The sequence below is a fragment of the Leishmania infantum genome, chromosome 28, assembly GCF_000002875.2.
Source record: "Leishmania infantum JPCM5 genome chromosome 28".
Lineage (NCBI taxonomy): Eukaryota > Euglenozoa > Kinetoplastea > Trypanosomatida > Trypanosomatidae > Leishmania > Leishmania infantum.
In genome coordinates, this window is record NC_009412.2 from 409,560 (window position 1) to 433,683 (window position 24,124).

A 24,124-nucleotide genomic window follows, 5' to 3' on the forward strand; every position below is an offset into this window, starting at 1 on the left:
TCCGTTCCCTCTCTCCTTCCCTGCTCTTCCTCTGACCCGGCGTAGGTGTGCGCGTGTGTGCGTGCGCGCGCGCGTTTTCTTTTCGGAGTGCGCAGGTGCGTTGGACACCGCCTTTTGTCTCGCATCGATCTCTCCCGCCCACCCACACACACACACGTGCAATCCAATAGTGCACACACGCACATCCTCTCCTTCTCTTGTTTCTCCTTGTTTGTTGGGCTTTTCCGTTTGGCGTTTTCGCTCTAACTCGCTTTGCCGGCTCGCTGTTGCCCCTCCGCTTTCTCCTTCTCTCAACAGTTCTGGTTGAATGACTTTGTTGTCCGTGCTCACACGCATGCCTGTGTGTGTGTGAGTGAGTGAGTGGTTGTCTGTGTTGTCCACCATCTCTTCCGACCTCTTTCAACAGCAAGCCCTCTTTTGTTTCGCTTTCTTCCTGGGGTTGTGCTCCCCCTCCATCTGTCATTTTGCCGTACGCCGCACACACACACACACACACACACACACTTACGCCCGCACATCAGCGAGCTCCCCCTCCCCTTTAGTGCTTTCTTGCCTTTCCTTTGGTTTGGCTTGCTCCCCTCTTATCTGTCGGTCTGCCTTTTCTGTTTGCCGCTCTTTGCCACAGGCGGCAGAGGGAAAAGCTCGTCTTTCGTTCTTGTGAGCGTCTGCTTCCCGTATATTTCGTTGCGTGGCTTTCTCTTGCGCTCTGCGCGTGTGCGAGTGCCTGGGAGCGCAGACTTCCTTATACTCTGTGCAACTGCACGCGTCTCTGTCTCCGTTCCTTCTCCGCGGTATTGTTCTCTCTTCTCCCTTTTTTTTTGCTGCTCCAGAGGCGGTGAGTGCAACAGGAGGCTGCGTCGGTGGAAAGCGGACAGATAGTGTGGCTCGGTGCCCTATACAGTCCGCCAATCGACGTCGAGGAGGGTAGCTTCTTTTTTCTGTCAGCGTGCAACGCGCGCGTGTGTGTGTGCGGGGGGGGGTTGTGATGTTGAATCTGCAGGGTGGGCGCATTTGTGTACATCCTCACATATTTGCTCTCCTGTATCCCCGTACGCGCACACGGACACGCACGCGCGCTGACGTGCTCTACAAATTCAAAACGGTCCCCCGGTGCTTCCGTGTCTGCGATTGGTTCTGTTCTCGACTGTGTGTGTGTGCATGCACATGTGAGCTCTGATGAACGCAGAGAACCCTATGGGAAACTCGAGCGCACGGATACGCTCCGACGCGCCGATTACATCGTCGACAGCAACGTCACAGGACCGGGCCAACAGCATGCCGCCCCCCACGACGCTTCCGCCCAACACCACTTCGCTGAATGGGCCTCTGCTCCCTCTGTCGGGGACGCGGCGGCCACCGCGTCGGCTTGCGCGCCAGACCAAAACCCCACCTACCCCACCTACGCAGCACCCACCCAATCAGCCAACAGCGCTCACCTTGTCGCCACTGATGCTGCTTGAGCGGCAGCAGCTGGTGCAGGCGCTGCAGCTGCGTTACCACTGTTCAGCTGCCTGCGCCATCTCCACCGTGAACAGTTATTACCCCGACGAAGAAAAATGCCGGGCGACGGTTCAAGGCAAAATGACCGCTCCGTTCGTGTTGGCCGTTGGGATGGTGCCGAAACAGCGCGAGTATGTCGACAGCCTGCGCGACGACCTCGCCGCTGCCTTTCGGCACTTTCCATATCTGAACGGTACTGCAAAGCCGCAGGACGAAGAAGAGCAAAAAGGATGTGCCAAGGCCGTCGCCAGCGGCGAGAGGGGCAGCAATGGTACTGTGTCGTCGCCGGCTTCTATTGACTGGGCGGAGGTGCGGGCTTGCCTCCTGTCACCGAAGAAGGCGCCGCTCTGGTACATGCACACAGAACTGGTGTTTCCCGGAGCCGCACACGATGTGCGCATCTACGAGAATGCCTACCAGAGCCTCATTGTCAAAGAAGGCTTTTCGTACGTTATTGGCTGCTACGCTTCCGGCGATGGCGTGGTGCCGGCCCTCGACTATGTCAATGCTCGGCTGTGCGGCGAGTCTGTTCAGTCTCTCGCCCAGCGCATGGGCTTTGACGAGGACGTCGTGGAGGCACTCGATGGTCTTGAGGCGGAGGTGCCCACCTGTGTCTACACGCGCGTGAACGCGTTTGGCAACAACCCCGCCACATCGCGCTCCTCCCGACAGGACAAGGGTCACGCGCAGCAGGTGCTCAAGGAAGCGGGGCTTGCCTACGTTCGGTCCTACGTGACGACACGCGCCGATGAAGCGGTGGCAAAGGTGGAAGATGGCACATTGCTGCTTCCAGTCGTGGTGAAGCCAAACTCCGGCGCCGGGTCAGAGTTTGTGACGCTGTGTCACACCGTGGATGACATCCGCGTCGCCTTTTCGATGGTAAAGGGCGTCCGGACCTCGCAAGGCACAGACGCGGCGCAGCTCGTTGTGGAGGAGTATATCGAGGGTCCCGAGTACGTCGTGAACACGGTGAGCTACCAAGGCGTGCACGTCGTTACGGATGTCTGGGAGAGCTGGAAGTACCCAGAACCAGTGGTCACCACAGGCTTGACGCGCAGCGCCGAGGAGGCGCTGCGCACCGCCGGCATCGAGCGCCAAAAGCAGCGCAAGATATCCATCCTGTACGACAGGCAGACCCTCATCACCAATCTGGCAGACCTGCCGGCGACCCACAGCGCACGACGGATCGTCGAGTACACGCTCAAGTGCCTCGATGCGCTGGGACTCCAGAACGGCTGCGGGCACAGCGAGGTGCGCCTTGACACCCGAAAGACGGCGCGCGAATTGCGACATCACGAGCAGCGGCGACTGAAGACGAACAACCCTTTGGGCAAGGTCAAAGACGAGCGCCTCGATGAAGGAGAACCCATCTTGATTGAGCTCAACTCTCGCATGCAAGGCGACATCCCACGCAGCACCGACGTAATCGGCTACGACCAGTATTCGCTGCTCGTGTACATCTCAGAGGCCGTGAACGTGTTCGGTGCGGCCACGGCCGCCTCCACGGCGCTGCCCTTCCGCGTCGACTCGTCGCGGCCGCAGCGTGTGGGTGAGATCCCGTGGCCGCCTGTGCCGCGCCTATACCGTGCTAGGCCCTCCACCGGGCCACCTATGGCAACAACTGTGCTGTTCCTGGCGACGAAGGAGGAGTGCATCCTCAACGGCGTTGCCCTGCGCACCCTCACAGAGCTCGGCACCTTTCAGCGCTTTACCCGAACCATCTTCAAGCCGAATCAGCCCGGCTTTGTCACGCCCCTGCGCCACACCGTCGATCTCTTCTCCAGCCCCACGTCGTGTGTCATGCAGGGCCCTGCTGCAGAGGTGGAGGCCGACTGCGCAGCCATCCGGTCCATGGAGTCGGCAACGCTCTGCTCGGCGGCGAAGGCGGCGCTCTTCAAACTCACCTCCACGATTCACGAGACGGAGCGGCTGCGCGAGAACGCTCGCATTATCGACGGGCGACTGCGCACCATGACGGAGGCCTATCGCCACGCCTCCGCTCAGGCGGGATCATCGACCGATGAGACCGCCGACGAGAGAAGGGAGAAGGACGAGCAGGACACGGAGAATGACAGCTGCTCCTCTCAGCATGACTTGGAGGCGCTAAGGAGCAGCATCTCCTCCCTTCAGTCGGAGCTGACGTGGGTGACGAACAACCTCGCCGCCGATGATAGACAAGCGCAACTCTTGAGAACCGAGTTTGCGAAGGCGCTGGCGAGTCAGAAGCCCGCCCCGCTGTACGTTAACTACCAGGACTTCTCAATGATGAAGGCGGCTGGTGTCGGCAATGAGCTGGCTGTCATGTAATGGCCTAGTGGGCGTGCTGTAGCACGCGACGCTCGTCCTCTTTAGCCTTTCCAGCGCTGTCCGGGCGAAGCTAGTGCCGACGTGCTGAGTCGGTGTGCGTAGGCGCGGGTGCACATCGGTGTGCACTTTAGCGCTCTCCCTCTTTCTGAGTTTTCTCTTTTTTTACTCTTTGCCTTCTCTCTCCACGGATCCTTCCTCAGAGGGTGCACCTCGCTGTAGAAGGTCGTTGTAAGGGGAGGGGGGCGTTGAGGGTGGAGGGGCGGCCAGCACCACGCCGACCCGCATTTCTCCCCTTGTGGTTTCAAATCTCTGCGGATGCCGAAGATGGACCAGATAGCGTTCACAGGTTGCTGGGCTTTTATAGATTTGCAAGTAGGGACCCACGGTAAAGGAATCCTCCTTTTCTGGTACCCAGGACAGGGCCGCGAGGTGCGCGTTCTCATGATCCAGCAGCCCACCCCCTCCTTGCCTGCATGGCCTCTGGCGTCTATCCTGTCCTCTGCTCGCACAGCGTGGCAGCTGCAATGCACACACACGCCCCTCTCGCTCCGCGCACTCTCTCTTCCCCTCTCTTTCTGCAGACGATGCCCCAGCTCAACGGAACGAGTGTTTCGGCTCATCGCTTCACCAGTCACCACCCCGACAGAGACCGCCACCGTCAAGCATGTTGGGTGCACCGAGTCCGGCAGCAGGCGAATTCAGACGCCGTCTTGCACGGCTTCAGAGGTGAAGGGCGGACTAGGCAGCAGAGGCACTAACGGGCCGAGGATCCTGGCAGTTCTCTCCGCGCTGAGGAGCTCCAGCCGCAATAGCAACCCTCAGAGAGTTTGGAAGACAGGGCTGCCCGTCGGGTGGTCCGGTGATCGGCCGTACAAAGACAAGATAGTGCGATGCTCACAGGGGTGGAAGCTTGCCACGCGGGAAGACGACACGCCACGGAGCTGCATTTTCTTCTGCTAGAATGCACGCCGGTGCAGCTGTGTTGCACGTGCACACGGGATGTCAGTGTGTCAGTTTGATTGCCCTGATCATGTGCATAAGATGCACACGACGACATTGCACCTAGCCGACACAAACTGCCTCCAGAAGCGTTTGTGTGTAGACGTGGAAAAAGCGACCCTTCGCTATCAAACTCAGAGGGGGGGCTCACACTGCCACGCAGCTGTGCCAAACTGCGGTCCTCGGGCTAGAAGGCGCGTAGGTGCTGACGGCAGGGAATTCGAGGCCGCAGTGCCACAAGAGAACGAAGCGAGTAGAGCGAGAAATGGATAAGCGGGAATGTGCGCGAATGCGATGGAGAGAGCGAGCGAGTCACCAGACGATGCGCGACCTGCAGCAGGAGGGCGTGCACGCTATCTCTCTCTCAGCTCCTGCGCGCGTAGCCGGGGAGAGACACACAACGAAAGAAAAAACGCTCACATTGTTGTTGCGCCACCTGCAGGCGCGCGCGAAACCCTGTCTCTCTTCTGGGCATGTCTGCGGATGTGTGCCGTGCGGATGTACGGGTGCGCATACTTTTATTTCCGGACTGTTTTTTTTTTTGTTTTTCTTTGGCCGCTTCTTCGGCGACGTGCTCCTCCCCTGCTTGCTCTAGACCTGTGCCTGCGTAGGTACGCTCATGGCACCATTAGCGGTGCTACGCTTGCGGTTGCTTTGAAGAGAAAGAGGGTGCCGCGATGGCTAATTCGAGTGACGGCGTCTTGATTGGTGGATGCTGGAGAGTTGAGAGGAGAAAATGGGGGCTGCAAAAGGGGCCTTTATGGTGGAACCCACGCTCTGCAGACCTCTTCTGTTCGTCTCTCTTCTATCCTCAGACGGCAGAGAGCTTGCCGTGCTCACCGGAAAACGGTGTGCAGGGCGCACTCGGATGCGCATCTGCGCACCGGATGCTTTGCCTCCCGTCGGAATGAATGCCGCTCTTTAACTATCGCGATACGGGCCAAGCGCGCTGCTTTCGATGGAGGGGACGCAATGCGCTCTTCAATTTGACCCATTTTTGCGCTGCTCCGTCTCTCGCCAATGAACACGAACACGGACACACATCTGCCCGCATGAGCGGGGCACACACCCACACCCAAACACACATCCATCACAGCGGGTGAGGCGCACGCTTCCATCCTCAACGGCACCGATCAGCCAAACAAGAAGACTAAGGTTTGCCAACGGGCGCACAAGCGACGAAAACGGGAGCATACACGTGTGTTTTTGGGCGTGACACGTAGACTCGCTTTCGTTGGCGGGGAGAAGATCTCATCACTGGAAGCGGTTGCCGCCCTATCGTTCTGCCCTCGCATTCTTCCACAGCAACCGACGGCTATTTCTTTCCTTCTCTTCTTTTTTTTTGGATGTCTCGCAAGGTGAGCGCCGTGGTCGTTTGTGGGCCTTCTGGTGTCGGGAAGACGACAGTCGGCCGAAAGCTTGCAGCGCTTTTCAAGTGCCGCTTCGAGGAGGCGGATGACTATCACAGTGATGCGAACAAAGAGAAGATGCGCTCTGGGGTGCCGCTGACGGACGACGATCGTGCGCCGTGGTTGCGTCGGCTCCAGAAGGAGGTGCTCACGCCGTGCCAGGGTCTCGGTACCGCGTCGATGGTGCTACCCTGCTCCGCACTGCGTCGTTGTTACCGTGACGCGCTGCGGGGAATGGACTACTGCAAGAATTCCAAGGCGGCCGCCAATACGCTGCAGCACACGGACGATTTTTTCCTGCTGCTCAGTGGAGACGTGAAGCTGATCGAGGAGCGGCTGCAGGCGCGCCAGGGACACTTCATGTCGACCTCCCTTCATGGATCGCAGACGGCCACATCGGAGGCTCTGGAGCCAACGGAGTTGGGCTCTACAGTTGACTTGGATGACCCGCCGTCGCTGATCGCCACGGAGGCAGCCGAACTGATTCGGATCGCCCTCACGTCGTCCCTCCGCATATCGCCCCAGCCACCTCCGACAGACGCCTGACCAGGGCAGCGGATGCTTCAGCCTCTTTCTCTTTGAGATTCATGCATGTGTCTATATTGGCTCTCTAACCCTGTCGCCCTCTGCGTTGTACTGCTCGCCTTTGATTTCTCGTCCTCCACTTCGTCCTTCTATTGGGCGACGCCTACCTAGACAATAACGAAGCGGGCACAGCGTCACTGGTGCACGAGCTGGACGAACCCCTCACCCTGCGCACGACCACACGGTGGTGCCTGCATTCTATTCAACGTACATGTGAAGGGGTATGCGGAAAGACGGAAGAGAGGACAATGTTTCTTTTCCCAAGCGTGCCCGCTCTCTGCTGCAGAGCATGGGGCCCAACAGAACTCGGCCCGGGCCCGTCGCCGGCTCGTTTGCGTGATGCCAAGCAGCCGCACACACGTGCTACCGCGACGGCGACGCAGTCGTCGCAGCGCCACACCTGCATCGAGCTCTATCCACCTCCGCTGAGCAGGCCGCCGCACGGCCGCTCGCCCATCATGCCTGTCCCCACCTGGTGCAGCCCCCTCGGGGCAACCCTCAGGCTCCCCCCGCACCAGCAGGCAGGGCGAGGGCCGGGGATGATGCACGCTCCAGTCCCGCTGACACTCTGCCCACCGCATGGATGGCGCACGCGTGCTCACGGTCGCAGGTCGCTCCGACGCAACGCCATTCGGAGCCTGGCTACCGACGTCAGCAGCGATGCATCGCTCTGACATCTACGTCACAGGCACCAGGCACTGGCACCATCCGAAGTGGCGCGGCATTTGGCAGGGGTAGGGAGGGGCTGCCTGGCTTTCCCAGGCAGAGAGAGTGGCAGAGGGAAGGGGAGGGGCAGTGGGCCCTGCTATGCCGCCCATTGAAGGAGTGGGTGCCCTCCCTCCCCCGCGCCTCCTGGCCCTTCGTGGAGGGAAGAGCAGGAGAGAAAGGACAAAAAGGAACGAAAAGTCGCCAATCGTAGGGAAAGCTGGGGCGGGGCGGGGGGCGAACGCCGGCCTGCCTGCGTGCCTCTCACGTACTTTTTTGTTGCTTTCTTCCGTGTCCTCGGTAATGTCTCTTTGACACAGGTGACGCATCACTGCAGCCGCCCCCGGTGCAGCTCATCCTTCCCTGCTCCTCCTCTCCGCGTAGACATCAGCTGTCACTGAGACATCCAAACAAGCACAAAATGAGCAGTGCAGTGGCGACGACTCATGAGCTAGTGTGAGCCACGCGCAAACACGCGCGCTTGCGCATATGCACGCTGTTAGTGCACTGGGCTGTCATCTTTTCACCTCTCTTCGCTTGGGCTCTCGGGTGCGCGTTGCTGCCGTCAGCACGCCATGCTTCGCCTCGCCCCCTCCCCTACAGTGTCGTTGAACCGCTCTCTTAGCACGACCCCATTTGGCAACACCTTATGTGTTTTTCTTTGGAGGGAGCTGTTTCCGGCACTGCGCGGTCTTCCCGTGTTGTGTGCTTCGAATCCGCGCGTTGATTTCAGCGAGGAGCAGAAGGAGCTTCCATGTTTTTTTTTTCCTTCTCCAGCCCCCTTCACTTCCCACCCTCTTCCTCGCCTTGCCACGGTGCGAAGAACTGGAGTTTGCCATATATGCGCATAAACACCCACACGCACAGAAGTACGATTGCGTCATAGTGGATACGTATACATAGATACACTCTAAAAAAACGGTAGGCGCACAGACACCACCGAGCACCACCTCGGCTCGTTAGTGTCGCCGTTGCGTCGCCTCTCCTCCCCGCGACGTCATTGCAGACGCGAGGATAGCCCCGCAAGGCGAAATAAAAAGAAGCTGAAGACGACTGCACCATTGCTGCCAGCGGCATCACCAGCACTCTCATCACCACCATCACCACCCACCCCCTTCTAACGAGGGCACAATGGCGGCCAAGAGGGAATTTTATGTGGACTTTGAGGTGAAGTTTGGGAAGACGGTCGTCTCGCTTGAGATGCCGGCCTCCGCCACTGTGCACGATCTGAAGCACAGACTGGAGGAGCAGACACACGTGCGCCTGGACAAGCAGCGACTGTTGCTCAACCTGCCTGTTCTAAAGGCAAAGCACAGAGATCCGCCGCACGATACGGTGGTTCGCCTTCTCTTTCCGACGGAGCTGGTCAACCGCTGCGAGCAGCACGACGGGCCTGTGGCGCAGCACGTGAAGGTGAGCGCCATGTTGCTCGGCAGTGCCGAGACGGCCCCGGCGGTGAACGTGGCGGCGACATCCGAGATATCGCGCTTGGTCGCCACCACGGTGGAGCACGACGGCAAGTGGTACCGCTGCTCCTACGCACGAGGCTATCTGCGGCAGACGGCGTACGTCTGTCGCACATGCATCGACGAGGGGAGGGCTGACCCACAACACGCGCTCTGCCTCGCTTGCGCCGAGTTCTGCCACGGAAATCACGAGGTCGAGGAGTGGGGCGTGCGGTACTACATGCGATGCGACTGCTGCACGCAGAAGTGCTGGCGGCCTCCAGCGGATCCGGAGGCGGCGGCAGAGGCCGCCGCAGAGCGTCTAGCGGGGCTCTCTTCCTCGCCATCCGTAGCGTCCGCCCCGGCCTCCGGGTCCAAAGTGTGCGCCGTGCAGATGCACGACATTGAAGAGCGCACCACGCGCAAGCGCGCGCGTTCGACATCGCCGCTGACGCCGAAGCGCTCGCGCGGCAGCTCGCCTGTGAGTGGCATTCGCATGGCCACGATCCCGCCGGCAGACATGCCGGAGATCATCCTGCACCACTCCACCGCCGCTGGTGCGGCGGCGGCGTCGTTAGTGAGTGCCTCGAGACCATCACAAGACGCTAGCAGGCCCCTTCCCTCGTCGTCCGCGTTCTCCCCAGGACCGTCGCCGCCCTTGGCCGCTGCCGACGAGACGGGTGCCTCGCCGAGTGCCTCGAACGGGCGGGCCTTTGTCGGCAAGCGCGCCTCTGACGGCGGCGACGAGGGCGGCGACATCTACGGCGACCACGGCGAGGGGAAGCACAGTGACGCGCTCCCGCCACCGCTGCCGGAGCTGAGTCGCTGTGCCTTCGTCGTGGACAGCAAGACAAAGAAGGCGCCAGTGGAGTCGGTTCTGCCAACGAATCGGCACAACCGCTACCCACGCGACCCGTTCAACTGGTGCTACTGCAAAAACGCCTACCCCAGTGACGACCCCGAGTGCGGCGGTATTGCCTGCATGCTCTGCTGCAGCTGCTACTGGAGCACCCACATCACGAGGCTGCACACATACCAGTACCGGCGTATGCCGTGCTACGGCGATGTGCTGCTCGGCGACACGGTCGCCTTCAAGTGCAAGACATGCAACACTCACGTGTGTGTGCCGTGCCGATACCGCTGCCACAAGGACCACGACGTTGAGGAGGCGTTGGTGACCCCGTCGAAGGACGATGGCACCGACAACAGCGGGCCGGAGGGGGTAAGGTTCAGCTGCGGCTGCCGGGGGCTCTGCGCCATTGCGGAGGAGGTTCCGGCCGAGATGATCGATGATGAAAGCACATTCGACCCGATCCCAGACTCCGTGGCAACAGAGCTGATGAATGACGATGTCTTCACCGGATTTGTGTGCGCCTACTGCATGCAGGAGCACCCATGGATGGCGACGGAAGACCCACTGAGGTGCTACCACGGCGAGCTGCCGCCGATGACACCCGCGAAGAAAGTGGTGCTTGCCTGCGGCACCAAGTCTGCAGCGCCCCACTCGGCAGACATGGAGGACTCCGACGTGTTCCCGTACCACGGGATGCTGTTGCCGGTGAACGCCTTCACGGACGGCATGACGTGCTCCTGTAGGCTGTGCCGCTCTGCTTTTGACCAGTTCGCGCCGCGCGCGACAGAGAACGCGACGGAGATGATCATGGAGCTGCATGACCACTGCGACCACTGCGGCAAATCCGTCAAGGACCAGCAGGCCTTCATGTGCCGCACATGCGAGATGAACCTCGACAACACCTTCTTCATCTGCAAAGATTGCAACGCGATGCGGGAGTTGCTGGTGCAGAATGGCAATCGCGTGCGGGCCTTGGCCGGTCCGCAGAACGATGAGGCACCGCCACAGTCGGACGAGAGGGAGCAGGGGGAGGTGGGAGGGGTGACGGCAGAAGGCTCTGAATTTGACGCAGCGATCAACAGCGCGGACGACGAGACCCTGCCCGAGGCCGGCGGGTACGACCACGATCTCTCACACGAGTTCATCGAGGACACCTTCGAAAACTTGTACGCGCTCTGCGGAATGCAGATTCTGCAGAACATGGACCCCGAGATGCAGGAGTACGTCGCTTCTAACTGGAATCCAATGGTGAACCAGGTGGAAGTGGTGAACACCTTGTCGCAGTCGCTCGGGCAGATTCCGTTGCAGTTTGATGAGGATGAGCTGCGAGAGATGGCCGTGCTGAACCAAAAGCCCAACGAAACACAGGGGCGCATATGAAAGAATGCGCAGCAGCGGGGGTAGCGGACAGAGAGAGAGAGAGACAGGACGAAGCCCACGGTAACATAAAACAGCGCTGCTCATGAGAGCCGTGTACCGCTCTCACGACCTCGCATACGCTCGATCAGCGCCTCATGCGGCAGCGCGCGGCGCACCTCGCTTGACGTTTGTGGCATGACATATTGCGTGGGCCAGCAGTTGCCGGGCAGTCGCTCAGTGTCTTTGGCCTGCATACGTATACGCTTGGGAGGAGATTTGAGTGAGCAGACCTGTGGGTATGTGTCTCTCTCGAAGTGGTGGCAGATTGATGCCATGTGCCAGACCCGCATCACCCACCCCCACCCACACACGCACACGAAAACAAAAAAAGGCAGGGGCCATTCGACAGCGCTGAACATCGACGTGGAATGGCCCTCCTTACCCTCTTTGCCGTCTCGTTTGCCGCGCACTGTGGCGACGCGCGACGTTAAGCAGAGTCGAGAAAGGCGAAGGTATAAACTCGAGCGTCTTTCTCTTGTCTTTTGCGACGCAATGACCAAGCGAAACGTAGAAAGAGCTGCCCCTCATCCCCCTCCCCGCCCCACACGCACACAGACATCTCGCCGACATTCAAAGAAGGAAGAAAGGTGCATGCTCGATGCTTTCTTGTCCTTGTTTCACGCACTTGAGACGCGGCATCCTAGGCAACATACGAGGAAAGATACGTGTTCCTGTATGTGGCGTATGCGCCTGATATGATGCCTGCAGCGCAGGGAAAACCGGTGAGTATGCTCGTGGAGTGCCGCTGGATAGTCCATGTAGTTTTCGTCTTTGGCCGTCAACCCCCGCAAACCCTCCACCTATCCAACCAGCCCTCTTCACCGTTTCTCGCTTCTCTGCCTCTTCCCTCCTTTGCCCTCCTTCGCGGCTTGTTGCCCCATTTGTGCTCTGCCTTGCTGCTACACAGAACCGAAGAATTCGTTGGCGAACCTTCCAAGCGATCTGGGCAAGTGGGGGACACGCAAGCGAAGAGGTGCACCTCTCTCTTTCCACTTCCGTCTCTCAGCATACACACACACACACACACACACACGCACTGCAACGTCTTGACACTCCTGTCGTAGCAATGACAGAGCACGAGAACACGCCACGACTGGAGCTCGAAGCCGCTCTCGGCTACAGCGGCAACCTGCCCGGCAGCCTGGTCGCTCACCCAGATCAGCAGCATCTGCTGTATGCCCTTGGCGCCTGCATTGTGATTCGTGACACCAACGACGCGGAAAGCTCCGAGTTTTTCTACGGCCACAATGACAAGATCAGCTGTCTCACCGTGAGCGTGTCGGGTCGCTACGTGGCGTCGGGGCAGGTGACCCACCCTGGGTTTCAGGCGGACGTCTGCATCTTCGACTTTGCGGAGCGCCGCCTCATCCACCGCATGCTGCTGCACAAAGTGAAGGTGCAGGCGCTCGCGTTCTCGCTGGATGAGCAGTATCTGGCCTCCGTCGGAGGGCCCGACGACAACACGGTTGTCCTGTGGGACGTCAAGACAGGGCGTCCGCTCTGCGGCGCGCCTGCACACCACACCGAAACGAAGGCCGTCGCCTTCTTCAACAACAACTCTGAGAAGCTCATCACCGGCGGTGTTGGCTCCCTGCGTGTCTGGACGGTCGATCTCGAGCAGCGGAAGATGAACCCAGTAGACATTAACATGGGCAACATGCGCCGCAGCGTGCAGACGATCTCGATCGAGAAGACGGACAAGTACGTCTACTGCGGCACCACCTCCGGAGACGTCATCTGCGCGCAGCTGCAGCAGGCCAACGTCTTCAAGATGCAGGGGCCGCAGAAGAAGCTCTCTGGCGGCATTCTGTCCACAATCCTCACCCATACAGGCGACGTGCTGGTCGGCAGCGGTGCTGGAGAGCTGCAGCTGCTCTCGAAGATCAACCTAACGGTGCAGAATAGCACCACCGTCAACGGCGGCGTGACGGCGCTGGCCGTCATGGGGGATAACTACTACGTCGGCACGAAGACGAGCAACTTGTATTTTGTGAACGGCGGCAACTTCATGACACGACTGCGCCTCACGTGCCACAGCGAGGCGGTGCAGGACGTCGTCTTCCCCCATGGCTTCAGTTCTGTGTTTGCCACGTGCTGCGATACGGATATCCGCGTCTGGAATGCGAACTCGTGCACAGAGCTGCTGCGGATCGAGGTTTCGAACCGAACGTGCAACTGCCTGCAGTTTAGCCGCGACGGCTCGCTCATCATCTCCGGCTGGAGCGACGGTCGCATCCGCGCCTTTGGCCCGCAGTCTGGAAAGCTCGTGTTTTCCGTCGCCGACGCGCACAAGGTGGAGCAGGGGAGCCGTAGCCACAAGGTTGGCGGCAAGGTCGGTGTGACGTCGGTGTGCGCCGACAACACCGGTCACCGCATCATCACCGGCGGCTCCGACGGCCTCGTACGTGTCTGGGCTATCCGCGGGGCCACCTGCACGCTAGAGGCTTCGATGAAGGAGCACAAGGCTGCTGTGAACGCCATTGTCATCTCGCACGATGATACCGAGTGCGTGACAGCCAGCGACGACGGCAGCTGCATCGTGTGGGACCTGACTCGCTACCTCCGGCGCAACATCATGTACCGTCAGACCTACTTTCGCGCGTTGGAGTACTACGTTGATGATAGCCAGCTGATCACGTGCGGCAGTGACAAGTGCATTGTCTACTGGGACTCCGTTGACTGCCACGCCATTCGCGAGGTGTGCGGCAGCCGCACCGCCGAGTTGAACTCACTATCTTTATCACCTGATGGACGGTTCTTTGTGACGGGCGGCAATGATCGCATTGTGAAGGTGTGGGACTACGATCGCGGTGAGTGCATCGCGGTGGGTCTTGCGCACAGCTGCAGCATCACCAAGGTGCGCGTATCGCCGGACGGCAAGAAGATTGTGTCCGTTGGCGATGAGGGTGCCGTCATGGTTTGGAACGTCGGCGAGCTTGCGATTGAGGGCCTCTAAGCTTGTTCTTATCAGGTATCTATATCGGTAGAACGTCCAGTGGTGCACACTATTGTCATGGAGGGCGGCTCATGAGCGTGGTCGGCCAATCTCAACGCAAAGCCGCGACAACGAGCGAAAGCGAGAGGTCGTTTTGTAGTCTCGTCCGGGCTTGCTTTCATGCTCTTGCCTTTGGTACTCCTAAGTGCTGGTTGAGGGATTGCCGTATGTGGCGGAAAATATAAAACCCGCGTTGTCGTGCGTCTTGTCTGTTCGAAAGGCCCTCGCCGTCTCATACTCCCCTCCCCCCTCCCTTGCTCCGCTCGAAGAAGAACAAAATCGGACTGGCTCCTCCTTCATTTGTACGCGCATTGGTAATGCACGTAGTATTCCGTGGGCTGCGGCGGGTGGTCCCTGAGCCCCCCCTCCCCCTCCTCTCAGCCTCACCACCACCTGTTTCAACGTGGACGGACGCCCCCACGGCCCCTTAGACTCTTTGGTTTTGTACGGTTGTTGTCGTGTGCTGCTACTGGTTTCTCGTGTGCCTATGTGTACGTGTGCGTGCATGTGCTTTTGTATGTGCACGTGTGTGTATGCGCCCTGACTTGGTCTATCCTTCTCCACGTCGCGTGCGCGCTGTCTCCGTGTGCGGTGTGTTGCCGTGTTCTCGTCACGCGCGCTATTCAGCAGGGTGGTGATGGCGGTGATGGTCCTCCTCCGCTGCCTCCGTCATCCATCTCCCATCCCCTTCCCCCAATGGGTCGTGTTCGCGGTGCGTGCGGGTTTGTGTGCGCGTCTCTGGCTTGCTTTCTCCTTCTTTGTTTTCTCTGTTGGCTACCTGCGTCATGCACAGGCGGAGGAGGGAACGGGCGGACGCAGGACCACCGTCGAAGATAGAGGAAGAGTCGCCGCGTTTTCGGTAATGCGTGCCGCTTGTTGGCAGCTGTGACCGAAAGTGATGACGCAAGATCAAGTAGAGTCTATGCAATGCAAGAGCCCAGATTTGCATCTGTCTGTTTGTGCGCTGGGCCTGGAGAGAAGGAGCACGGCGAAGGGCATGGACGCCAGTGGCACCGTTGCTTCACTTGAGGTGGGTGAAGCGGTCTAGAGAGATGGAAAGACATCGTGCCGGCTGTGCCGTCTATCTTGTCCTGCAACGCTCCGCATTCGTGTTGCCTCTCTCCAATCTCCTTGAATTTTTCTTTTTGATCGTCTTGTGCCTTCCCGACGCATCCTTTGCATTCCACCTTGGCTGTCTTCGTCTTCTGTTTTTGTTTGACGCGCGTGACCTTCTTTGCACGCCTGTGCGGGTGTGCCGGGCCTCCTCTGCCCTCCCTCCCCCCTTCGCCCTCCCCTCTTTGGGTTTCCTTTCGCGTCACTCTCCCACCTCTTCTGTCTTTGTCTTCTCTACCGCTTGGTGTGTGTGTGTGATGTCTGTCCCTTCTTTTTCGCTGATGTATGGTAGGACGATCATGAAGACGATGACGATGTTTTGGCCCTTCAAGATGATGTAGCCTCGGATCTTCATCCTCTTTCTTCTTTTTCCTTTCTCTCTCCTTTCACTCTGCGGCTGTGACACCTTTAGCGCCCAACAACGAAACAGACAGCCCCTGAACAGACACACAGGCACGTCTGCGAGGACGCCATCGTGTAGGATGAGGAGGATAGAGAGATTAACGCTCCCCAACGAGCACAATGAACACGCGGACGTGCGGAAAGGACATGCCACAGTATTCTGCGCAGCTTCACTGTGGGATTCGCGCGTACCCACCACACCTCTGTGAGGGATGTGCATGCGCACGGACTTGGGAGGACGGCAGCCAGGACAAGAGAACGAACGCGTTACTGCATGCCGCTTGACACAGTCGTCTGGAAGCGTACACACGCTGCGTAGAGAGAGAATATCTGTGGGTATGCCGCCTTTTCCGTGTGGGTCTATGGATATGCGTTTTAGACCTCGTCCGCTCTCTCTGGAAATGCGTGCCGCTCCTCCACGACTCCTATGCGCTCACTTCATCACGCCTTCTCTACCGCTCGTTTTGACCTCTCCCCCTCCCCCTTCGTTTGTGTGCTCCGGACACCACGGTCGATGCTCGTGCGGGTGATTCATAACGCGTTTCTCTGCTGTTATTCATGTCCCGGCGTGCTCTTTTCCAACCACTGCGACACGCCCGCACATGCGCACTCGTCACACCGACACCCCCAATGCACGGATCGTCTCGCAGCCGCAGAGCACACACATATATATCTACCCCACACTGCAGACCTGTGCAGTCTAGCGACACAGCGTCACCCTTCACATCTAAACTTGAACGAAAAAAAAAGACGAGCACGTTAGCCCCACTACCTTCACTTACTTGCCACCGCCCTCTTATACATTCTTTTCTGCTGCTGCTGTTTGGTGGCGCGCCATATTGTCTTCTCAAGCGCACTTCCTGGGCTCTCTCTCGCGCGCGCTCCCGAGCACACACCCCCAACTCGTGTGTCGCCCCCTCCCTCCTAGCGAGTCATTCGAGGCGAGCCTACATATAATCCTCCTTTGTCTCCCCACTCCTCCTCACCCCACCCCCTACAGCCTGCAGTGCTCCTCTTCTTTAGGGCCTTTTTCGCTACTGTGTCTGCGTCTGGCTTTCCGTTTTAGTTCCCATCGTTTTTGTTCGTTGTTGTTGCTCCTCCCTGTCTCTGTGTGTGCCCTGTGCACTGCACTCCACAGGGCTCTCTTTTCCTGTCTCCTCAGTGTGTCCTGCCGAGGCGGACTTGCTCGAGAAACATCAGCGGGCACTCGCCCATCGGCTGCAGCTCTACCCACTTCCTCACTACACGCACTTACACGTGCACCAAGCTTCAGAGAAATGATCCAGAGTGCGCGGTCCGTCGGCGACTCCAGCTGGGACAGCCATCGGCAGACGAACCGCATGGACAGCATCGTCAACAGGGACATAGAGATTCGTGGAAGTTTGACGGCGAAGCAGGACGATACGGTTAACATCAGTGACGCGAACGGCGCAGCCAACATGTACGAAAGCAGCTACTTGAACGAATTTGAGTACACCCCGACCCCCTTCAACCCCCGTCGCGTCAGCCGCTGCCGCATTGAGAACTTTGTGGCTCTGGCCACGCTGATTTTGATGCTTGTATTATCGGCCTTAGCCCTCATCACCCCGCTGTTCTACTACAGATCTTCCACCGCCACCGTCCGCGTTGACAGCGTGAACGTCTGGGGCACCGGGGTGGAGGGCGTAAGGCAGCGCTACAATGTCCACACAATCTTCTGCGACAACTATGCCGCCAAGTCGGATGGGTACCTGGCTTTGTACATCCTGCTTTTCCTCATCGCCTGCGTCGGCCTCTTCTTGTCGTTGTTCCCCATCATCTGCGGCCGCGTGTTGATCTGCACCTACCTTGTCCACACGCTGTTGTTTTTGTGTTGGTTCTTTGTCATGGTGGCCATGATCTTGGGAGTGCAGATGTACCGCGAGAATTTATGCCACAGCACATCGCTAAAGAACATCGGCTTCCGCTACGGTCCTGCGTTCGGCGTGACGGCCGCCCTTTTCTCTCTCCTCTCCATCACGATGATCTTCTTAGCCCTACGCGCCATCAGGAATCCGTTTTAGTACCCGCACTAGATGGGCGAGAAGGACCCAAATGCGGAAGGAAAGGATGACGCAGGAAGTGGGAAGGCTAGGGGAGACAGGTCATACTATGCCTTCACGTCCACTCACTCCTCAGACTCGCGCGCGCACACACACACACGCTTGAGGGCAGCGGCTGTGTATAGGCGCAACTCTACGCTGTCCCTCCGATGTGCGGACGGGCTATGATCGCGACGCTGTCGGCGACGCCATGCTGCGCCAGAGCCACAAAACGTCTCTTGTTATGCTTGTTTTTTTTTTGCTTTTTTCTTTTTGCCTTCCCCCTTCTCCTTCTCCTTGCTTCGTTTCGGTGTCTCACCTGTGCGTCTTTCTGAGGGGCTTTTTTCTGCTCATCTCTCTCATCTTTCTGCTTTGCTTGTCTTCTTTGCTGGCCCGCCGCTGACCCCTTCCTCGGTGCGCCCTTCTCTCCTCCTCTCGTCTACTCCCGCCCTCTTACCCGGACGCGTCGTGTCAACGGAGAAGGCGGTCTTGCGGTGCGGCAATTGTAGTCGGAGCGAGCTATGCGGCATTATAGGCCGGTGGGGTGGAGCCGCAAACGAACGCGCAAAAAAAGTCGGATGGCCACGAAACACGACAAGATTGCCACGACATACCGTCGCCTGTTTTATCATCCTTTCTTTTACCATTATTGTGGTTCCACCTCCCTTCCTCTATACCGTTAGGATGGTTGAACGCCTTAACGTGGTGTTTCAGGGCCCACTGCCCCTCCCCTTCCCTCTGCCACTCTCTCTGCCTGGGAAAGCCAGGCAGCCCCTCCCTACCCCTGCCAAATGCCGCGCCACTTCGGATGGTGCCAGTGCCTGGTGCCTGTGACGTAGATGTCAGAGCGATGCATCGCTGCTGACGTCGGTAGCCAGGCTCCGAATGGCGTTGCGTCGGAGCGACCTGCGACCGTGAGCACGCGTGCGCCATCCATGCGGTGGGCAGAGTGTCAGCGGGACTGGAGCGTGCATCATCCCCGGCCCTCGCCCTGCCTGCTGGTGCGGGGGGAGCCTGAGGGTTGCCCCGAGGGGGCTGCACCAGGTGGGGACAGGCATGATGGGCGAGCGGCCGTGCGGCGGCCTGCTCAGCGGAGGTGGATAGAGCTCGATGCAGGTGTGGCGCTGCGACGACTGCGTCGCCGTCGCGGTAGCACGTGTGTGCGGCTGCTTGGCATCACGCAAACGAGCCGGCGACGGGCCCGGGCCGAGTTCTGTTGGGCCCCATGCTCTGCAGCAGAGAGCGGGCACGTTGTCGTTAAAAGTCGTTATCAGCAGTCCTCGACAACTCAAAAATAGAAAAGGTAACCCCCAGCGTTAAAAGGAATGCCACCAGCCGCGTGCCCGCGGCGGGAGGGAGGCACCTCAGGTGGGTGATAGCCAGTAATCACCTTTAGCGTACCTCCAAGCACTGTCGATGGGCTTCCTATGGTTTGGCTGCTTCGCTGATCGACGCTGCCCTCAGCGCATGTCTAGGCACACAGGTTCTTTCTGCGCTCAAAGAGCGGGGGCATACGGCGGCGCACAATGGAGCTGGTATGACCGTGAGTGTCAACTTCAAGGCCGGCGCCTGGGCATGAGCACCCCCTTTTCCCCTCCCAGCCGCCTACCTCTATCCGCCAATGCTGCTGCTTGTTCAATCTCACCGTTTCGTCATCGTCATCTCTCTCGCCTCCTCTTCTTCGGTTGCGTCGTGTATGCTTGACGTTTCGTGCTGAGTTTTACCTCCACGGTGTCGATAACAACACACACACACACACGTACACGACCTCCGAATCCATTGGGGTAGCACTTTCCATAGAGTGTCGTTTCGCCTCATCCCCCTCTCCCCCTCCCGCTCCGGCGCACGCCCTCTCCTCGCCCTTGCAACTTTTCCATTCCCCCTCCCCCGCCCACAAGAAGGAGGAAGAAGCTCTCTCATCAGGCACACTCCTTCTGCCGCGTCTCACTCTTCTTCGCTATCTCTTTGAGTGTTGTGTTGTGTTTTTTCGTTCTCCCTCTCTCGTTGCCGGCTAGCTGGGGGAGGGCAGCAGCGCGCGACACGTAGTGTAGTTCCTGAGAGAAGGGAAAAGCACCGACGACAAAAAGGAAAGTTGTAGGACAAGCGCGCGTGACGTAGCCGTCGCTCGCGCAGCTTATTTGTCTGCTCTTCCTTGTTGTTCTAGAACCCTGTTCATATTTTTTTCTATTTTGTTTGTGTGTTTCCTACCGGCGAGTTGCTTCAAGTGTTTGCATCAACCCCGCCTTTCTGAATCTGCTTCTCGCCGAGAGTGCGTGTGCCACGCACTTCTTGTTGGTGTTGACGCTGTTCTCTCGCTCTCTGATTCTAGAGCGTCTTTCAAGACAATATTGCCGTGCAGGGAAACGAAAAAGAACGGCACAGCGCAGGGCCGGCGTTCACGGCGGACGCACGTACACATCCGCTGCAGGCGCCTCGTTTTTTTTTCTCACGGTGCATCTCGGTGTCCCTCACCCCTTTCTTTTTTCTACTTCTTCCAGCCCGCCGCTCCGCTGCCAAGCAACTCTCTCTCTATCTCCCTCTCCATTTGTCATAAAGCCTGCGTAGAAGCCCCTCCCTCGCCTCTTTCACTCACACGCACATACACACACGCAGAGACAGCGGGGCCCACGGCCAGTGAGCTCAGGGAGCCGACGTGACGCCTTTGTATGCTCTTGAAACGCGTGCCTCGCCCCCGTTCCTCCTCGCAGGATCTTCTCTTCATTTTTCTCTCCGTTTCTCATTCATCAGCGCTATCAAGGCAGTCGTCACCGCCTGACCAACACCGCCGCCACCCTCTTCACCTACTCTGCCCCCCTCTGCGTCCCTAGAGCCTTCGCCTCCTTTTTTGTGTTCTCGTCTTTTCGCCCGTGCTTCGGCTTTGCTTTCGCATTTGCACACACCACAATCCCTCGTTCACGTAACCCCTTTCTTTTTTTTCCTTTTCACACCCCCTGGGGTGCGTGACACACAATGGCATCCCGCAGGAACCGATCGCCGTCCTCGAAGAACAAGGAGTCGCCGTGCAAAAGCCAGCAATCTCAGTGCCAGCAGCAGGAAAGCCACAGCACTGAACACCAGGGAACCCAAACACGGTCTGACCCTGACATGAAGGAGGCTGCGCATCTGCTCCGCACAGGTAGCGGCGTGCACCACTCTGAAAGCGGGGAGCGCAGCCAGTCGCTGACGGAGAGGTACCAGCACCGGGTGGAGCAGGCGTCGTCGGTGTGGCTGAGCGGCATCCTGAACGGCCACAGCTATGCGCCGCGACCCAAGAAGGTGGATGAGGCGGAGCTGAGCGACACCGCCAAGGAGGAGCTGCTGAAGGAGCGAACGTACACGATTCCTCGTGGATACAAGTACTACGCGGATGGCCTGCCACCGGTGCTGAACCCGGTGCCGCAGAACGGCTTCCGAACAGCCCTTATCATCCACATGATCTTCTTTGGTATCGCTTTTGTCTTCACGCTGGCGGCTGCCTGCCCCATCCCGTGGTACCGTGGCAGGAACGTCGATGTGTGCGGGGTAAACTACAAAGACCGTTTGTTTTCTCTGTGGATGGCGGAGGGTGGCAAGTACCCGGATATTTGGGTGCACGCAATGAAGCACTGCCCCTTGGAAAAACAGTTCTACCAGACCATTGCCGTTTCCACCATTCTGGGCTGCGTGCTCTCCTTCCTCTCACTTCTTGTCTCTGGCGCGCGTCTCTCCGGTCGTGCTTCCTACGGCTGGATCTTACTCTTCAGTTTCCTTGCCTTCGCCTGGACGCTCTGCGGCAATGCAATGTCGATCAGCATGTATTACTCCTCTCGCTGCAATGCGCCGCGGCTTTCAAACACGGCCCGCCTCGACGCCGGCTTCGCGCTGTCACTGCTGGCGTGGGTCTTCCAGCTGGGCGGCCTCCTAGCCGTTGCTCTAGTAACGAAGCTGAACGTTGGCCCGGTGCTAAAGCAGCTGCGTGTGATGGACACGTACTACATGGCGCTGCTGTGCGTGTCGCTCCTGTTCCTGTGCGTGGCAAACGCGGGCACTGTGTGGAAACGCAGGTTCAACACGCGTGACGTGGGCGTGGTGCGTGTGACGTACTGGCACACAGAGCTAATTATGCCGAACGGCACCAACCTCTACTATGGTCTGTGGCACTATCGCTGCAGTGCCTATAGCAAGCGCATGAAGGCGAGTGTCTCGTTTCTCATCCTATCCAGTATCGCGCTATTTATGGCGACTATGCTGGCGATCCCGGCCTTCCTCGCGCGCGGCTGCCGCATCGCCTCTATCGTCTTCTCCGTCATTACGCTTGTGTTCTTAGTCATTTCCTGGGTGACTGCCGTCGCTGTGCGGCACCGTAACTCTTGCACCGGGGCCGTTAATGGCACCATGTACCAGTACTACCCAGGTGTGCCCTCCGGCATTTACAACGGACTGACGAACTTTCCGGGCTACGGTGTGCAGGAGGGGCTCGTCTTGTCTATTGTCGCGTGGGTCATTGTACTTGGCGCCACGGTCCTCAACCTTCGAGTGCCGTGGTTGTAGATGAATGTTGTAAAGCAGCAGTAGGAAGATGTGAAGAGGGTTCAAAGAGAGCAAACGAAGAAGAGCCGTGACAGAGAACCGACGAGAAGAGGCAATCGTGACGGAGCCAAGACGTGCCGATGACGGGAGAAGTGTAGAGGCGGCACTGGTGGAGAAAGCGGAACAGCCAACCAGCTCACACAGACATGGACGGGGTCCATATGTGTGTCTCCGAGGGACGTAGGATGGCCACCGCGGTTTGTTCGTGGGATGTATGGACGAGGTGCAGCTTTCGCGGCAGTCCGCACCTCCGCTCTTCACGGCTCTTTCTCCTCTTCCTTCAGCTCGTTTGCTGCCTTAAATCAGCAGCAGCACCTCCTCAGCTCATCCTCGTCTGACCGGCGGTCCATCACGACCCACTGATGGTGCTCTGCCGCGTAAGGAAGGACGAGACGCGGCGCACGTACGAAGACGAACAACAAAGAACGACATCGGCACTTCCGCGCGCGCGTTTGTGGCATCGAGACGGCTTCGTCTGCATGGCAGTGGGTTGTTCTAGGGAGCAAGTCGGAGTGGCGGGCGACACTCGCACTCGGTAAACGCGACAGCGCCTTTCATGCAATGCTCTTCCCTGTTGCCGCTTCTGTGCGAGGGCGGCGACGGCCCCTCCGTTCGCCGGCAGAAAGACCTGCCGTTTTTTATTCTTCTCGTGTTTTGGTGAATAGTGTTGCATTCGAACTGGTTTGCAGCATATGTAGACCGGGGTGCCGCGCAGAGGCATCTCACCATCTACTGCGCCGTCGCCCTCGTCATCCTTCATTGGTTGGCGTCCAGAAAGGGCCGGGAAGGTGGTGCCTGCTCGCAGATGCTCTTGCTTCGATTCGTTGGGCAGCGTCGCACACGGGCCTGCAAACACGCATAGCTACACTTTCACGATAAAAACAGAAAAAGTAGCAAAGGCTGCTATCTTCTCCGTGCCGACGCCGTCATGCAGGCGGTGCATCAGCGACTGCATCCTCATATCTGTCCCACGCCCCCAGCCCCTCCCCCCGCCCCTCCACGTCTTCTTGGTTTCGATTCGACCTTCGCATCATTCTAGTATGCGGAGCTGCTCATGTGCGCTCGCAACACCCGTGGGGAGCTTTTTTTTGGGGGGGACTTGTCTACATCGTAATGGCGGTTGATCTTCCGCAGTTGGTGCGTGCGATCCGAGATGAACCCTTGCTACCCCGCGCTGCTGAAGTCTTTCTTTTTGTATTATGCATGCCCACCCCGCCCCTCCCCGATTTCTCGGTCTCCTTCCAGCGTCGAGTATTTTGGCCCCATGTGGTCGAGCTTTGTTTTTTTTTTTGGCGTATCTGCGCGCTGCTGACTATGGCCCCTTTAGCCCCCGCCTCCGTCTCTTCCATGCCATGACGTCCTTTTTAGCTTCTTATGACCCCCCCGTTCTGCTCGTCGCCGTCTAATTTCAGGTGCCTGAGTCCATCTCCTGCTTGATTCACCTCTCACCTCTACACCCCAAACCTCCCTTCCTGTATGCGCCCTCCCCCCCCCACTGCCACCACCACTGTCCTCATCCTTTCGACGCGATCCTGAAGTGTTCCTGATAGCATTATTGCTCTTTTTCTATGATTACTACTACTATTGTGTTGGCTTGCTTTGTTTGCTCACGTCGTCCTCATGCAGGTGCGAGGTCCTTCCCTCCTCCTTCTTTCCTCCGTTTCGTTGTGTTTTGGCTTGCTTCTCCCTCCCCCCCCACTCGTGTTCGCCTCTGTTTTCTGTCTTGTTTTGGTCGCGTGTTCTTTCTGTGTTGCTGCGGTTGT

General features: G+C 58.7%; 6 protein-coding genes across 6 annotated transcripts; all 6 read left to right on the forward strand.

Annotated features, from left to right (window-relative positions):
* Window positions 1-1,449: 1,449 nt before the first annotated feature.
* On the forward strand, window positions 1,450-3,807 carry LINJ_28_1180 (conserved hypothetical protein; the record flags this gene model as incomplete). The annotated part of the gene is made up of 1 exon (XM_001470109.1): window positions 1,450-3,807. One exon carries the CDS (start codon window positions 1,450-1,452, stop codon window positions 3,805-3,807), a length of 2,358 nt encoding a protein of 785 aa, XP_001470146.1.
* Window positions 3,808-6,293: 2,486 nt separating this feature from the next.
* Window positions 6,294-6,761, forward strand: LINJ_28_1190 (conserved hypothetical protein; the record flags this gene model as incomplete). Its single annotated transcript, XM_001470110.1, has 1 exon — window positions 6,294-6,761. The coding sequence occupies one exon, from the start codon at window positions 6,294-6,296 to the stop codon at window positions 6,759-6,761; it is 468 nt and encodes a 155-aa protein (XP_001470147.1).
* Window positions 6,762-8,636: 1,875 nt separating this feature from the next.
* LINJ_28_1200 (conserved hypothetical protein) lies at window positions 8,637-11,183 on the forward strand (the record flags this gene model as incomplete). The annotated part of the gene is made up of 1 exon (XM_001470111.1): window positions 8,637-11,183. The coding sequence occupies one exon, from the start codon at window positions 8,637-8,639 to the stop codon at window positions 11,181-11,183; it is 2,547 nt and encodes an 848-aa protein (XP_001470148.1).
* A 1,105-nt stretch (window positions 11,184-12,288) lies between these two features.
* On the forward strand, window positions 12,289-14,178 carry LINJ_28_1210 (conserved hypothetical protein; the record flags this gene model as incomplete). The annotated part of the gene is made up of 1 exon (XM_001470112.1): window positions 12,289-14,178. One exon carries the CDS (start codon window positions 12,289-12,291, stop codon window positions 14,176-14,178), a length of 1,890 nt encoding a protein of 629 aa, XP_001470149.1.
* Window positions 14,179-17,009: 2,831 nt separating this feature from the next.
* LINJ_28_1220 (conserved hypothetical protein) lies at window positions 17,010-17,774 on the forward strand (the record flags this gene model as incomplete). Its single annotated transcript, XM_001470113.1, has 1 exon — window positions 17,010-17,774. One exon carries the CDS (start codon window positions 17,010-17,012, stop codon window positions 17,772-17,774), a length of 765 nt encoding a protein of 254 aa, XP_001470150.1.
* A 2,988-nt stretch (window positions 17,775-20,762) lies between these two features.
* LINJ_28_1230 (hypothetical protein, unknown function) lies at window positions 20,763-22,322 on the forward strand (the record flags this gene model as incomplete). The annotated part of the gene is made up of 1 exon (XM_001470114.1): window positions 20,763-22,322. The coding sequence occupies one exon, from the start codon at window positions 20,763-20,765 to the stop codon at window positions 22,320-22,322; it is 1,560 nt and encodes a 519-aa protein (XP_001470151.1).
* Between the last annotated feature and the right edge of the window lie 1,802 nt (window positions 22,323-24,124).